This window comes from Dendrobates tinctorius, unplaced genomic scaffold, assembly GCF_039654945.1.
Source record: "Dendrobates tinctorius isolate UK_male_01 unplaced genomic scaffold, ASM3965494v1 ptg000292l, whole genome shotgun sequence".
In the NCBI taxonomy this organism is placed as follows: domain Eukaryota; kingdom Metazoa; phylum Chordata; class Amphibia; order Anura; family Dendrobatidae; genus Dendrobates; species Dendrobates tinctorius.
Window position 1 is genome coordinate 733,256 of NW_027361959.1, and position 16,173 is coordinate 749,428.

General features: G+C 42.2%; 1 protein-coding gene across 1 annotated transcript in view; it reads right to left on the bottom strand.

The window, feature by feature from the left end:
• The window catches only part of COL13A1 (collagen type XIII alpha 1 chain), a 397,057-nt gene that overhangs the window by 38,623 nt on the left and 342,261 nt on the right, over positions 1 to 16,173 (bottom strand). Inside the window, exons 29-32 of the mRNA XM_073560029.1 lie at positions 12,973 to 13,071; positions 12,372 to 12,416; positions 10,738 to 10,779; positions 2,820 to 2,846 (exon numbers count right to left, since the gene is read on the bottom strand). Coding sequence (XP_073416130.1) covers positions 2,820 to 2,846; positions 10,738 to 10,779; positions 12,372 to 12,416; positions 12,973 to 13,071 — 213 coding nt within the window. The remainder of the gene's footprint in view (positions 1 to 2,819; positions 2,847 to 10,737; positions 10,780 to 12,371; positions 12,417 to 12,972; positions 13,072 to 16,173) is intronic.

Below are 16,173 nucleotides of genomic sequence, written 5' to 3' on the forward strand. Positions count from 1 at the left end.
AAAGAATGTACAGTCATGGTCACAAGTGTTGGCACCCTTGAAATTGTTCCAGAAAATTAAGTATTTCTACAAGAAAATTATTGCAATTACGCATTTTGTTATACACATTTATTTTCTTTGTGTGTATTGGAACAACATAAAAAAGGCAAATTGTACATAACTTCACACAAAATCCCGCAAAATGAGTCAGACAAAATTTGGTTCACACTCTTTGGAATAAATAATTGCAATCAATCGCTTCGTATAACATCAACAAGCTTCTTACACCTCCCAACTGGAATTTTGGACCACTCTTATTTTGCAAACTGCTCCAAGTCGCTCATATTTGAAGGGCGCTTTCTCCCAACAGCAGTTTTAAGAGCTCTCCACAGGTGTTCAATGGGATTTAGATCCGGACTCATTGCTCGCCATTTCAGAATTCTCCAGCTCTTTGTTTCCATCCATTTCTGGGTACTTCTTGACGTATGTTTGACATCATTCTCCTGATGAAAGACCCATGTCCTAGGATGCAAATTCAGCTTTCTGACACTGGGCACTACATTAGGACCCAAAATTCTGTGGTAGTATTCAGATTTCATGATGCATTGCACACAGTCAAGTCAAGGCACCCAGTGCCAGAGGCAACAAAACAACCCCAAAACATTTTTGAACCCCCACCATATTTGAATGTAGGTACTGTGCTCTTTTCTTTGTAGGCCTCATTCCGTTTTTGTTAAAAAGTAGAATGAAATGGTTTACCAAAAAGCTCTATTTGGGCTCATCTGTCCAAAAGACACTTTCCCAAAAGGATTTTGGCTTATTCACATTTTGGAAAGCTAAGTCTAGCTTTTTTATGCATTGGTAAAAGTACCAAAAATATGAACAATACTGGTGACGGAAATCCTGAAACATTTGTGGAGAACTCCCAGTACAATTTAGGAGATAAAAATACAGAAAATTGAGTATATTAGCTCCAAAATAGATATGCAATAGCAAAAAAAGGCTATTTAATAAAAAATTGCATTATATTGAAAGTCAAAAGAATTAATAGGCAACCATACAATAAGTAATTAAAAAGAAAAATTTGTAGTAGGTCAATTCGTGAGGACACAAAAAATGGGACAACATGAAAGACACATAAATGTAATAGGTAATTAGGTAGCAAAAGTAGATTTTTACACATGGTAAAATAGATTGTTGAAAATTAGTTTCAATCTACAGACAGAAATTCATTCAAAAAATCTCAATGTAGTAATATGGTATGGCCACTTAATGCCAACCAAATACAATTGTGTACAAAAAACAAGTGAATAGGGCTCAGTACCACAGTAATAGAGGAGATCAAATGACACAAGTATCAGTAAAGTACAATGTTGTACATGGACTGTGAATGAGAAAGCAGCAACATCATATCCATGTCCAGGGAGATTAGCTCCAGTGCCATGGGTTGTAAACTTCTTGATTATGTTGTGCATCATAGATAAAGGAACATCCATATCTCTGGAGATGGACATGTAACATTGTGATTATTGATATTGTTCAACAATTTTGGTTCTCAAGTCCTCAGATAGTTTTCTTTTCTTTTTGTTCTCCATGCTTAGTGTGGCACACAATGCACAGATTGAGTCAACTTCTGCCCTTTTTATCTGGTTTCAGGTGTGATTTTCATATTGTCCACACATGTTACTTGTCACAACTGAGTTTGAACGAGCTTCACATGCTTGAACCAAAGTTGTTTAGCCACAATTTTGGAAACATGCCAACAATTTTATCTGTCTAATAATGTCTAATTTGCCTTTTATTCTTAGTTTTTCTGTGTTGTTCCAATACACGCAAAGGAAATAAACTTATGTATAACAAAACATGTAATTGCAACAATGTTCTGGAAGAAATACTTAATTTTCTGGAGCAATTTCAAGGGTGCCAACAATTTTCAGCAATGATTGTACATACTAGGATGGGCCCGAGATGGGGGACATATATATCAGGAAGAAACCCAAGATGGAGGACATTACTACATAAAGGGAGGGATGCAACTCATATCTACTTATAGGATTTAGAAAGCTACAAGGGCCCATATATCTGACCAAAACGCGGAGGGGATGATGGGGGCACTCAGGTCTAAATTTTGCACTAGACTCTAGTTACACCACTAGCCAAGTGGCTTCCTTTTTGTCTTACAAATATATAACCAAAAATAAGAAAAAGATTATGACGGGGATGAAATAAATCACAACAATCATTTAAAAAGTTAAATTTTATTGTATGGTTTCATTAAGAACATGTATATGCAAAATAATTAAAGAAAAACAGAGACACCTTAAAAAAACGATATGATATATACATGAATGTGCATACATATAACCATATGTGTGCATGTGGGAGATGAGCTAAACATGGAAGTTTCACATGTACATGTGTACAAAGAAAGCACAATCGCAGGTGATCAAAAAGTATGATCCTATAGTAGTAGGTAAAATGAGTGCCTGTATGCATGCACATGAAACGTTTAATAGAAATATTTAGCTGATAAAGTTAAATGCACAAATATCCCAAAGGTGTATAATCATGAATGAATATTAGTAGTAGCAAAGTAATATTTACATATACCCAAGGGAAAAAAAGGTAGAGATTTACCCCTGATGAAGCAGTGGTGAAACACGTGTAGGGTCTTGTGGTAGATGAGGTGAGCTGATCACTGTCATGCAATACTACCTTTTTTCCCTGGCAATGTATTTATTATATTAGATACATCACTAAAGTCCTTGTGCAGGCATGAAGAAGAAAACATATGTAAATTTACATACAATATGATTAGAGATAAGTTGTTATATGATTACCTTATGGCCAGGAAGTCCAGGAGGGCCCTTGAAATGAACATATACATAAAATATTATATTAGGAAAACTGATGTTGATTAATGGCAATGAATATAATCTTGAAATATAAAGTATGTTGGAACTAGAGAAATATTGGAAAATAAACCAATAAACAACGTTCTATCATTAAAGCATGTCTAATATAATGCTTTGTTGGACCAAATTTACCAAACAAATATAACTTTGGTATTTTTGCCACTTCCTACACATACATACACACACACTTCCCAAACATCACTACTACAATTGCACATATAAGCTTGCGCTTAAAAGGAAACACTTTAACCATACATTAAAGGGAATCTGTCACCACATTTGACCTATGTAAACTATTAATATAGGCGTACAGCTATGGACTGCTGAGGAGAGTGATCCCTGTGTGTCTCATATCAGATGCCTGGTTGTGGAGAAATCACTTTTTACCACTTTATTTAAATGAGATCTTCCAGACTATGAGGAGGACCCTGCCTGGAAGATAACTCTGCCTCCGTACTTCATTATCATGTAAGTCGCCTCCCACACTGGTACGTATGCTCCCAGTATTTCAGTGTGCCGGAGAACGCTGAAGGTGGAATTACCAGTGACTTGCTGGCACTTGCACAGTAGACACATGAAGCCAATGTCCAGAGAAGGGCGGAACATTGACTAGAAATGATGGCACTGGGACTGCACAGGCACGAGATTACAGGATGAAAACCTGATGTCACAGTCACCCAGTGATGCTGTGGGAGGCGATTCATGAATAAGACTCTTCTGAGTTGGAACACGTTGGATTTTCTACCATCCATTGGGGTATCCACTGCCTGTAAAATGTTCTTTTAAACAAAGAAATAAAGGAATAATTTTTACTACTAACTTCCAGCCTGAGATCGCTGGAGACTACTGTGCATTTATAAAATGTTTTAAGGCATTTGTATTACTTACTACAAATTTAAAAGTTTACATAAACTAAGATTACTATGCCTTTAAACAATTCTGGACTGCCTAAATGATGTTGTCATGTGTTCAGAAGCTTCTGGTTTTTGAGAACAACTGAGTTGATTAGAGACACACCTTTGGAAGTATTTTAATGCACACCTGAAACACACTGCCTCTTTGTGTAGCATCATGGGATAGTCTAAAGAAATCAGTCAAGATATCAGGAAGAGAATTGTGGACTTGCACGAGTCTGGCTCATCCTTGGGTACAATTTCAAGATACCTGAAGGTGCCTTGTTCATCTGTACAAACTTTTATACGCAAGTGCAAACATGATGGGAATGTCCAGCCATTATACCGCTCAGGAAGGAGATGGGTTCTGTCTCCCAGAGATGAACATGTTTTGGTTCGACATGTGCATATCAACCAAAGGACAAAAGCAAAAGACCTTGTGAAGATGATGGCGGAAGCTGGTAAGATTGTGTCAATATCCACAGTGAAATGAGTACTGTATCAACATGGGTGGGCTGAAAGACCACTCTGCCAGGAAGAAGCCATTACTCCAAAAGAAACATGAAAAAGCCAGATTAATGTTTGCAAATGAACACAGGAACAAAGACTTTAATTTTTGCAGACATGTCCAGTGGTCTGATGAACCTAAAATTAAATTTTTGGGGGCATAATGATCATCATTACGTTTGGAGGAAAAAGAGAGAAGCTTGGAAGCCTAAGAACACTATTCCAACTGTGATAGCATCATATCGTGGGGTTGTCTTGAGGCAGGAGGAACTGGTGCACTTTCCAAAATACAGTAGATGATTTCATGAGAAAAGAAGATTATGTGGCAATACTGAAGCAACATCTCAAGAAATCAGCCAGGAAGTTAAAGCTTGGGCTGAAATGAGTCTTCCAAATGGACAATGACCTAATGCATACTACCAAAATGGTAACAAAGTGGATAACAAAGTCAATGTTTTGGAGTGACCATCACAAAGCCCTGATCTCAGTCCTATTGAAAATTTATGGGGAGAGCTGAAAAGGCAGGTGCGAGTACAGTGACCTACAAACCTGAATCCATTAAACCAGTTTTGTCAGGAGGAATGAGCCCAAATTACGACCAACTATTGTGAGGAGCTTGTGGAAGGAAATCCCAAACGTTTGACCCAAGTCATTCAGGTTAAGGGCAATGGTACCAAATACTAATGAAATGTATGTAAACTTTTGACTGTGCAGTAAGTAATAAAAATGCCTTAAACATTCTATCTTTCTCTCGCATTATCCTTGTTAGGAGTCAGGTTTCTGCGGTCGCTATGCAGGAATCCAGACACTTACATTCTGCAGTCTCCTGCTCTTTATCCACTGCAGAAGAGATTTCAGAGGAGATTGCCTTGCAGCAAATCTCTCCTTAGGCTAAGTCCTTCCGTCCACCTTCTGAGCATGCTCATGAGACGATCTCCCATTGGAGATCGGGAGTCATGTGCTCAGGTCCCGCTCCAGATCTTATTGGTCCATCTCGGAGATCTGGAAGCTTCCGGAAGGTCCTGGCTGCTATAAAAGGCGCGCATGGCTGTTCCGCCATGCGCTAGTATAGTCATACTTGCTGCTTTGTGAATGAGGATGGATGCATGATTCTTGTGAATGGCTCATTGGAAACCCCTACCCTTTGATATTACGCTTGTGTTTGTGTGAGGGAATGAGTTCAGTACCAGCACCAGCGCGCCTCTGCTTCATTGTCCACAGCTGCTAGCGTCCGACATTGCGCTTGCGTCTAGCATTGTCGTATAGCGACAGTGTCCTACGCCGCGCTGCAGTAGCAGCCCTCTTGAGGGTTCACGGTTGCGACGCTACACACACAGCAGGTCTAGAAGGACTTAGTACCGCCATCTTTGGCTATTCCTGTGACCTTATACCGTGTGTGTAACTACTTTGAGTACTTGTGACCTTAACAGGCTCAGCTCTTTTGTTTATGTTCATAGGCATCGCTGTGATTTAACAGAGATTGCTCTGTGCACTTGGGTGACAGTTAACTCTGTGCACAATACTGCCATATTGCTTCTGCCACCACTTAGCAGCGGTTATACCACCTACTGCACGGTGGACCCTGAGCGGCGAACGCACTTTATTATTATTTTTATTTAGTGCGTTCCGCCGTTCCTAACATTATACTAACGCCCAGGTCTGGCTAGTGATGGCAGAACAGCAGCAACTCTTGCAGTGCATTCGGCAGCTTGAGGGCTGGTTGGCCACTCTTGAGAGGGCTCTCTCAGCTGCGCAGTCCACCGAAGCTGCTGTGCAAGCAATCACTGACGCGGTTACGCGTATGTCCACGTCCTCCCACGCGCCGACAGTTACCCGCCTCCCGTTGCCCGATAAATTTTCTGGTGATGGCACCTCCTGTAGGGGTTTCATCAGCCAGTGCTCTATGCAGCTTGAGCTACTGGCTGCGCGATTCCCTATGGAGCGGGCCAAGTTGGGGTTTATTGTCTCCCTTCTGTCGGGCAAGGCGTTGGAGTGGGCTACGCCACTATGGGAGCGTGGTGACCCATAGGTTCGGACTGCTACTCAGTTATTAACAGCTATTAATCAGGTCTTCCTCGGTCCACGGGTCACGCACGACACCTCTCTTCAGCTTCTTGCTTTGTCCCAAAGATCCCTCTCGGTTAGTCAGTATGCCGTTCGTTTTCGGACACTGGCTTCTGAGCTGGAGTGGTCTGTCAAAGCCCTTATCCCTGTGTTTTGGAGAGGTTTGGCGGAGCATGTCAAAGATGCTCTCTCTACCAGAGAGGTACCCGCAACTTTGGAGGAGCTGATTGTCATTTCCACCCGCATTGACCTCCGTTTTTCGGAGCGCGGTATGGAGCGTGCTCAATCCAAGCGGAAGGTTACCTCAGCTCCCAACTTTTTTGAGCCTATGGAACCACCCGTGCCAGAGATTCCACCCCCTGAGCCCATGGAGGTGTCTCGTGCCGTTCTCGAGGCATGTCCGGCACAAGACTCCATTTGCGGTTACCGTTGTCAACGTGCTGTTGCTCCAGACAACAGCGCCCCGCAATGGCCAAACTCTGTGCCGCCGGGTAAGACCTTTGTCCCTCATCACCTTCGGCTGAGGGTTCTCGCGTGGGCAAACGATTCCAGGAGGGGTGGTCACTGCGGCTATATGCAGACCACAAAACTCCTGGCTAGGTCTTATTGGTGGCCGCACAGGGCTCGAGATGTAAAAAAATATATTCGGGCCTGTGCCTTTTGTTCATGGGATAGCCTCTCCAAACGGAGAATGGCGATGCCCGCCGACACACGGCGGCATCCCACTTTAACTCCGGCTCCCGTTGTCTCCCATGTGTCCCTTCTCAAACCTGGCGATCTTGCTATCCCTGATGCCTTCCGCGTATCTCGGGTTGCTTTGTCACCTACCCAGACATCAGACTTGCCTTTGAACGAGTCTGAGGCCTATGCCACTAATAGGCACAAGTTGGTGGGTCGGAGGTCTCAGGGAGGGGGGGCCCTAGGAGGGCGGTAATGTTAGGAGTCAGGTTTCTGAGGTCGCTATGCAGGAATCCAGACCCTTACATTCTGCAGTCTCCTGCTCTTTATCCACTGCAGAAGAGATTGCAGAGGAGATTGCCTTGCAGCAAATCTCTCCTGAAGCTAAGTCCTTCCGTCCACCTTCTGAGCATGCTCATGAGACGATCTCCCATTGGAGATCGGGAGTCATGTGCTCAGGTCCCGCTCCAGATCTCATTGGTCCATCTCGGAGATCTGGAAGCTTCCAGAAGGTCTCGGCTGCTATAAAAGGCATGCATTGCTGTTTCGCCATGCGCTAGTATAGTCATACTTGCTGCTGTGTGAATGAGGATGGATGCATGATTCTGGTGAATGACTCATTGGAAACCCCTACCCTTTGATATTACACTTGTGTGAGGGATTGAGTTCAGTACCAGCGACAGCGCGCCTCTGCTTCATTGTCCACAGCTGCTAGCTTCCGACATTGCGCTTGCGTCTAGCATTGTCGTATAGCGGCAGTGTCCTACGCCGCGCTGCAGTAGCAGCCCTCCTAAGCGTTCGCGGCTGCGACGCTACACACACGGTAGGTCTAGAAGGACTTAGTACCGCCATCTTTGGCTATTCCTTTGACCTTATACCGTGAGTGTAACTACTCTGAGTACTTGTGACCTTAACAGGCTCAGCTCTTTTGTTTATGTTCATAGGCATCTCTGTGATTTAACAGAGATTGCTCTGTGCACTTGGGTGACTGTTAACCCTGTGCACAATACCGCCATATTGCTTCTGCCACCACTTAGCACTGGCAGCTGTTATACCACCTACTGCAAGGTGGACCCCGAGCGGCGAACGCACTTTATTATTATTTTTATTTAGTGCGTTCCGCCGTTCCTAACAATCCTGGCATTTGGCAAGTATTAATAACTAGATTATGGCCCGATGCTATCGCATCGGGAGGATGCGATAGCATCACACCTCTTGCCATGTTATCCCTCAACACACACACTCCTCTCACCTTTCACCATCTCCACTCACTCTTTCACTCCACATACGACCCCTTCTCTCACTCCGTCTCTCATACTCACACCGTCATCGCCGCTGCTCCACGATCCCCGACATCTTCTTCCGCCGGCGCCATCCTGGATCCAGACGTTGTCCACGCCGGCGACATGTTCTTGCGGCGACGCCATCTTGAGTATCGTGAAATCCCGCGATACTCAAGATGGCATCGTGAGTTTTCGCCGATGCCATTTTGGATCCCGACGTCGTCCTCGCCGGCGACATGTTCTTGCGGCGACGCCATCTTGAGTATTGCGGGTTTTCGCCGATCCAAAATAGCGTCGCCGCAGGAACATGTCGCCGGCGTGGATGCCGTCGGGATCCAAAATGGCGTCGGCGAAATCTCGCAGATTTCGCCGACGCCATTTTGGATCCCGACGTCCTCCACGCTGGCGACATGTTCTTGCGGCGACGCCATCTTGACTATCGCGGGATTTCGCCGATCCAAAATGGCGTCACCGCAAGAACATGTCGCCGGCATGGAGGACGTCTGGATCCAGGATGGCGCCGGCGGAAGAAGATGTCGGGGATCGTGGATCAGCGGCGATGACGGCGTGAGTATGAGAGACGGAGTGAGAGAAAGGGTCGTACGTGGAGTGAAAGAGTGAGTGGACGTGAGTGGAGATGGTGAAAGGTGAGAGGAGTGGTGTGTTGAGGGTTAACATGGAAAGAGGTGTGCGGTGACGTCACCGGTTACAACTGGACGGAAGTTGTTACAACCGGAAGCTGCTTAGGGCATTTATTATTATAGATTATGGTAATCCTAATTGACCTAAACCGGGAAAGGTTTATTCTGATTTCGTGTCAGATATGGAGAAAAACATGCAGATGTGTCTTTTCATATAGTGTATGTAAACTATAGTAAATACTGGCGAATACATAGTAGCTCACCATGTAGCACAAGATAGAACGGAGACTTGTAACCATTCAGCACTAAAATAATACAATGTAAAATACTCTATACGCTGAAGAAATACATGGAACAAATACCTAAAGAAATACATGGCCAATGAAATACCATGTCACACATCACTCAACTGTCCTAAAATTAATGTACCATAAGTATATTGGTAGAATGCTAAATTATACAGATACTAAATTTTGGAAATGCTGGATCATGAAAATATAATAGAGTGACCCCAGGAAATAACACAGAGATGTCTGAACAGATATACACCCACAGTGGGATGTTTGTCACGAAATACACCGAACTTTTGATTTGCCATGTTTTTCTTTGAGTCTCTCAGCACATAGATAATGTCATCCATACCGTTACTTTTGCTATCTGTTGCTCTCTGTTTTAATTCTGTTTTGATTCATGTGTGTAGATTGTGAGCCCTCGCTGGTCCTCTCTCCTCCTGTATCAGATTGCTGCACTTGTTTTTATTATGTATACCCCTCCTCACATGTAAAGCGCCATGGAATAAATGGCGCTATAATAATAAATAATAATAATAATATGCTCCATGCATGATTAGAACATTTCCAAGCTCTTGCCTCCCAGGCTCTGTTCCCTCCCAGGCCCCACCTTCCTATGCATGACTGGCTGTGGCTCGTGCAGATGGCCTTATAGATTGGACAAGCGCTAACCACGGCATTGATGGATAGCACTTGTATCTATGTTATGCTATGGGACTGTGCACATGTCTGATTTTTTCCTTGAACAGAGCAGACTGAGTAAACAAATTGCAGCATGCCCAAATTGGATTTGCCTCCAAGAATTGGATGACACTCACCCATTCTTATCTATGGGTCCTTGAAACAAATTAGACCAAGGCTGAAAAGTCAATATGTATACAAGGTAGATTGCTTGTGTGAAATAAAATTTTCATAATAAAGCCAGAGAGGCAAAGGTCTGGGAAGTGCTTTGACATACCCAGAGCACTTAAGCCTCATTTGCATATACATTAAAACTTTTTTTTCCAGTCAGAGAGCAGCAGATTGCATAAGTAAAAATATGGATGACAACATGACGATGTAAGCAGTTTTTGGAGAGGAGGGGTGGATCATTCTGACAAATTCCCATTAAACGATCCTCATTGAGTACAATCACACATAAGAATGATTAGAAAACTGATTATAGCGCAGGCTCCTTGAATGACTGAATAGAAAAAAGTCAGTAAAAGATAAAATATGACGCTGAAATGAGCAATGGCTATGGAATTCTTGCAAAACACACAGGGTCTATTGGAAAGTGTTATCCAAATGCTTTAATAGGGTAGCTGCACAAGATTAGTATGGAAGACGCAGGAAGACACTGCTGAGAATTTATAAGGTAGGTGCGTGTGTGCTAATGTTCTTGTGTTTTCACGTCAGCAAGAACCGAAGACACAACGTAATTGGTCAAGGTCACAATTAGATTGTAAAGTGCATTAGAAGAAGATATTGAAAGCATTAGCACTTACTACAGGCCCAGGAACACCCGGAGGACCAGGAGGTCCAGACACCTAGAGCAGCACAAATATATCAATGAAACATATGTCTGCAGTCACAGAAGAAATCAAAGTATATTTCATACATAAATTAAAACTAGAAGTTAGAAAGGACGTTACTTTAGGTTCAATCTGTTACTGGGTTAAATGATAGCAAATGTTAGCTTGTTATGAGGGTCTCAACAGGGCATGAAGAACAAGGGATGGTAATTTAGCAGGAATTTTTCGATGCAAAAAAAGTGGTCATTCCTCCTAATCATAGGGTACAGCCATGTCAGGCAATATATTAGTAATGTGCATAAAATGGCACCCATGGCGATGCACACTCCATATTGGAGCGGTCATCATCAGCTAAGGTTCTCCTTGTAGAGATATTGTTATGTTTCTTGGTTCTTTAAGGGTGTGTGCACACGCTGCGGATTCTGCTGCCGTTCTGCAGCGGATTTGGCCGCTGCGGGTCCGCAGCAGTTTTTGCTGCAGTGTACAGTACAGTACCATTATTCCCTAAGAGAATAAAAAAAACGCAGTGCAGACGGTGCGGATTTTTCCGCTGCGGTTTGCCATCTCCTCCATTGTGAAGATGAAAAACCGCAGGGCAAAACCACAGAGCAATCCGCAGGTAAAACCGCATATTTTTTTCTTATGTTTCACATCACTATCTAAGTAACGAAAAATAAAATACCTACAGGTTTCACACTGGCCGCTATATCTAATATTAAACTAGCTTTTCCTACTCTTCGTATGGATATTGGGAGCAAAAGACTGATTCAACCCATATTTTGTTTGATTAAAAGTAGTATCTGAGCTGCAATCTGGATCAATATGAAGGGAGGAGGAGGAAGTGAACGGCAACACTACCTATTGTGAGTAGTGTCATCTACTGTAAATAGTGGTGCTACATTTCATTGTAAGTCTGTCATTGATGATAATGAGACTGCTGAAAAGTCAGGAAGTATAGGCCTAATGGCCAGTGTGAAACTTGCAAGATTTTGTATTTAATATAGTGATATGGATATGCATAAGTGCATTTGTAAAGTGGAGATGACTCTATGTTTACATCTGCGTGGCGTGGTCTACAGAAGCTCTATGATGAAGTAATAATGCATCAGAATCCTCTTATATTATCAGAATCCTCTTATATTGGTTGCAGTTCTTACTTTTGAAATGAAACCTGCCTGTAGGAAAAAGTTAGCATCATAACTGTCCATTGGGTATCTTATAACTTATGACATGGCCAAGCAGTCACTCGCAAGCCTTGTTTTGTGCCAAGCATTACTTGGGACATTGTAACATACAATTCAACATTGCAAGGAGAAAACATGCCACCCAACATCTGTGCATGAGAAGCTTGGCATATACCAGGAGATGACTTCCTGCCCAAATATTTAGTACAAAAGGAATGTCAACCTGAGGCTAATTTTTATAGTTTTAACCTGGCTCTTTTATTTCAATGAAGGGAAAGCTCAGTCTACAATACTGCATGTACTGCATGTAAACTGAGATCCAAAAAAAAAGATTTGCAAAAACTGGAAGAAGAATTTGACGTCGTTGGTTCCTCATTTTAAAATACACATTAAATTCTTGACATGGATGGAAAATATATTTACCGTGTTTCCCGAATCTCCTTTCTCCCCTGTCTCGCCTTTCTCTCCCTAGTTAAAAAAAATTGACATAGCGTAAGTTAGGACTCCGGCCATGTGTAATAATTATAAATAGAAAAAAAGAGTTATTATTTTATTTACTATGACATTTTGTAAGACCCACCCTGCATTGTACTAAATACTAAATCTTTGACATATTTTTTATATATTACAGTGCCTATTCAGCACTGCTGAGCTGGGTTCAGAAACTCATGTGATCGATCAAATCAAAAGGGAAAAGTGTTCATCTTACTTTTGGAGCACACACAGAATGATTTCTAAGCTCAGTAGAAAGTCTATGGTCCTGTACCATGCTCTGCTAGCACTTGAGCATAAGCTGAGCACTTCTGCACCTTGGTGCCATTGGTTAATTTACTTAGAAAATTGTGGAGTTTTATAAATTCGAAGACAGAAATTCGGCAATCAGCTAGCTCAATTATTATTTTTATAACCAATAAAAGCTAGAATACTATCGCACCTTACAACACAGTCAATCCTACATAGGTGCATATCTACATACAGAGACACAGCTACATTAAGGCAGAATTTACTTGATGGAAAAGCTTACTGTAAGTCCTGGAAGCCCAATTGGGCCTAGAAGACCTGGAGGCCCTAGAGGTCCATGTTCACCATGCTCTCCTTTTTCTCCAGTGGGGCCATCAAGGCCCTAAAAAGACAAATATTTCCCCAGGTCAAAACTGCTACTATTATAACTATACAAATAAGCAGTTAAAATATCAAGAAACTGAATCAAGTGTCTCTTTTTTAGTAGAAATGTATACAATATGATTGTAATTCTAATTTAATGTGTACAGAAGCAATTAACATATACCCTTTTCAAGGATTTTGAATTACGGGAGCATTTGGCACCTTAATTAGAAAACCGAAGCAGAAAAATTTTTTATGCTCCATCCTTTTTTTCTTAGGACTGAAAAGCTTCCACTAGAAGTGTCTAGCTTACCTTTCTCTACTCACAGAGAACACTTTTACCCTTTGCGGAAATGGAGTATGTGTAAGAGGAATAACTAGGCCAAATGAGTCAAACAACTATCGTAAGTACAGTATATGGCCAACGCAATGGTTAGCTGTCAATACATTTGCTTATTTACAGGAGTAATGGCAGCGAGTTGTCAAAATGTGAAAATGTATAAAATTCACATTGTAATTTCATGACGATTACATCTAGTTATGAAAAAACATACCAGGGGAGCTAATGGGTTCTCTTTAGAAAGATTTGTATAATATTGATGGACTATCTTTAAGAATAGTCCACCAATATCTGGTCGGTGGAAGTCTGATTTCCTGCATGTAATAGAATCCACTAAATGCTTTCATTACATTGATTGGTGGAATCGGACCCCCACAGTTCATATAATGGTGCATATTTTTTAAGCTAAAAGTGCCAGAATCCAGGAGTACGGTAATTTGTGCCACAACACTGTCTTTCATGACCCGTGCCATGCATATAATGTGTTTCAGACACTTTTAACAACTTGTCCAACTAGGAGGTAAGGCCTCACTGAAAAGGCAAGGTTTATTGAAAAATGGGCATGGTTTAACAGGTGACACAATGTGCCTAAAAGCGCGCCGAAACGTTTGTCGCACAAAGCAAACTAACCAATAAATAAGCGGTGAAACCTTAAAATAGACAGTCTTAACATTGGACACATTTATCAAACTGCATGAACCACTTTGATAAATTTGGCACATTTTAAGACTTGACCCAGTGGCTCGTGGAGTCCCAACCTGCATGAGAGCCATGTTTGCAACCCACCTGTGCTGAACAAAGCTTCTGATATTTTTATGGGTCGCCAATTGAAGATACTGGCCCAAAGCACCTGTCTGCAATGCCCTACTCTGCTCCCGGACAACGTCACCATCTCCAGATGTGCTGTCCAGCTACTCTCCTATCTCTACCAAAGGGGGGAGGAAGATGGAGGATGAAAACCACATCTCTGACATATTAGTGGAAGAGGTAGTCGACTCTGAAATGGCTCAACGCGATTGTCTCATGAGGTAAGAGAACACTTGGAAGTGGGTGCACCTGGAACACCTGGAAGATCCTGACCTGGATAGACCAAGGTATGCAGACCAAGACGGCCGTTCGCACACTGGTATAGCAGTAGCCACAGAAGATACATGCTGCTAGCAAAACCACTGCCTACACCCAAAGGCAGGACTGCAGGCCTTGACAGAAGCATACGAGAGGTCCACTCAACATGAAGCTGTCAAGATCAATCTGGAGGGAAAGAGACTTCATCATGGCTAACGGAACGCCGGTCAGACACCACAAAGCCATACAAGAACTAATGGAGTCCTTGTTAATGCCAGGAAGAGTTGTGGTGGTAAAGTAAAAGCACACACACTGGAGACACTTCAAGGCAAGCAGTAGGCAACAGAATAGCTGAAGTAACAGCAAAAGAAGCAGCAGTAATACCGCTTGACACAGAAACAGAGGAAAAGGGATGTTCTGACACTCCAGAAACAAGTTTTTAAGGAAGAAAAGAAGAAATGGACCTAGATGGAGTCACACAGGATGAAATACGCCTAAGGATGAACAAGGAAAATTTAAGGCCTCGAACAAAACTCTACATACTTGATGCTATACAGGAAACAGGGGAGTCATAGCATAAGAGTTTAGTCTTTCCCTTGGGTCACACACATGCACAAATCCACACACACACACTAGCAGGTCCAACAAAACTCAGCCCTATAAGGTCCTACTTGTAGATAGTCACAGTTCAGGGTTATATTTTGTTCACTATAATTGCCTATATGCAGACTAAGTTTAAAAACATGTGACTAAAATATATTTTCGAGTCTTTTCATCCATCCCAGATCCTGAGGACCTAGGAGCCCACCAGATCTTGCCCGGTGACTGAGTTCTCATCACCAAGAGGTTCAACAGATGTACCCTTGAACCGAGAGATGACAAAGCATTCCAAGTCCTGTCACAGCAGTCCATGGGTCCACGCTTCCCATTGCCATTCCCATTGACACAAAAGGTAAATTTTGGCTAAGAAGTATAGATATTAGTGGGGGCACACAGGGAGCACCTGACAAATTCAAAGTCGAGAACGAGACAATAGTTGTGTTTAAACCCACCATACCCGTAAATAAGAATGCAAAGTGGATAAACTATTTATACAATATTCAACAACGGTTTATAAAATACACTGGGGATGCCATAAAGGCAATTATTGACCCATTAAGTTTACAATAGTTATTTTATGTCCTTTGATCATATTTTCCTTAATTCTATGCTGCATAGCTCCATGCCTTAAGAAAATGATGACGATGATCATGGAAACCACAGTAATGACTATGCATGCCGACTTTGAAGATCCCCTATATGAAAGATACTCCTATGAGCCCATGAGAAGAATGCCATATCCACCTCCGGAATATGCCTGCCTGAAGCAAGCCAACGAGGGATAGTCTGAGATCTGACTTCCTCCTGTGCAAAGTCCGTTAGGAGGGGGTCCATCTACAAGAGATGGGTCGTCTCGTGTATACGGTGAAGATTAGTTAGTTAGGTTCCAGCATTGTTGAGATAGATAGGCCGGGAGGACAGATCGATAGGTTCGACAAGATTAGGATTTTGATTTTGCATATCTCCAAAGGAGGGACTGTTAAGGGGAGAATATATGGCATATGAATATATACAAGAATCAAAAATTATACCACTATATGGACGTTTTGCTGAATATTAGAATCATGTAGCTTTAAGATATTTCTGGTTCTCTAAGACTTATTTCTGTATTTTGGT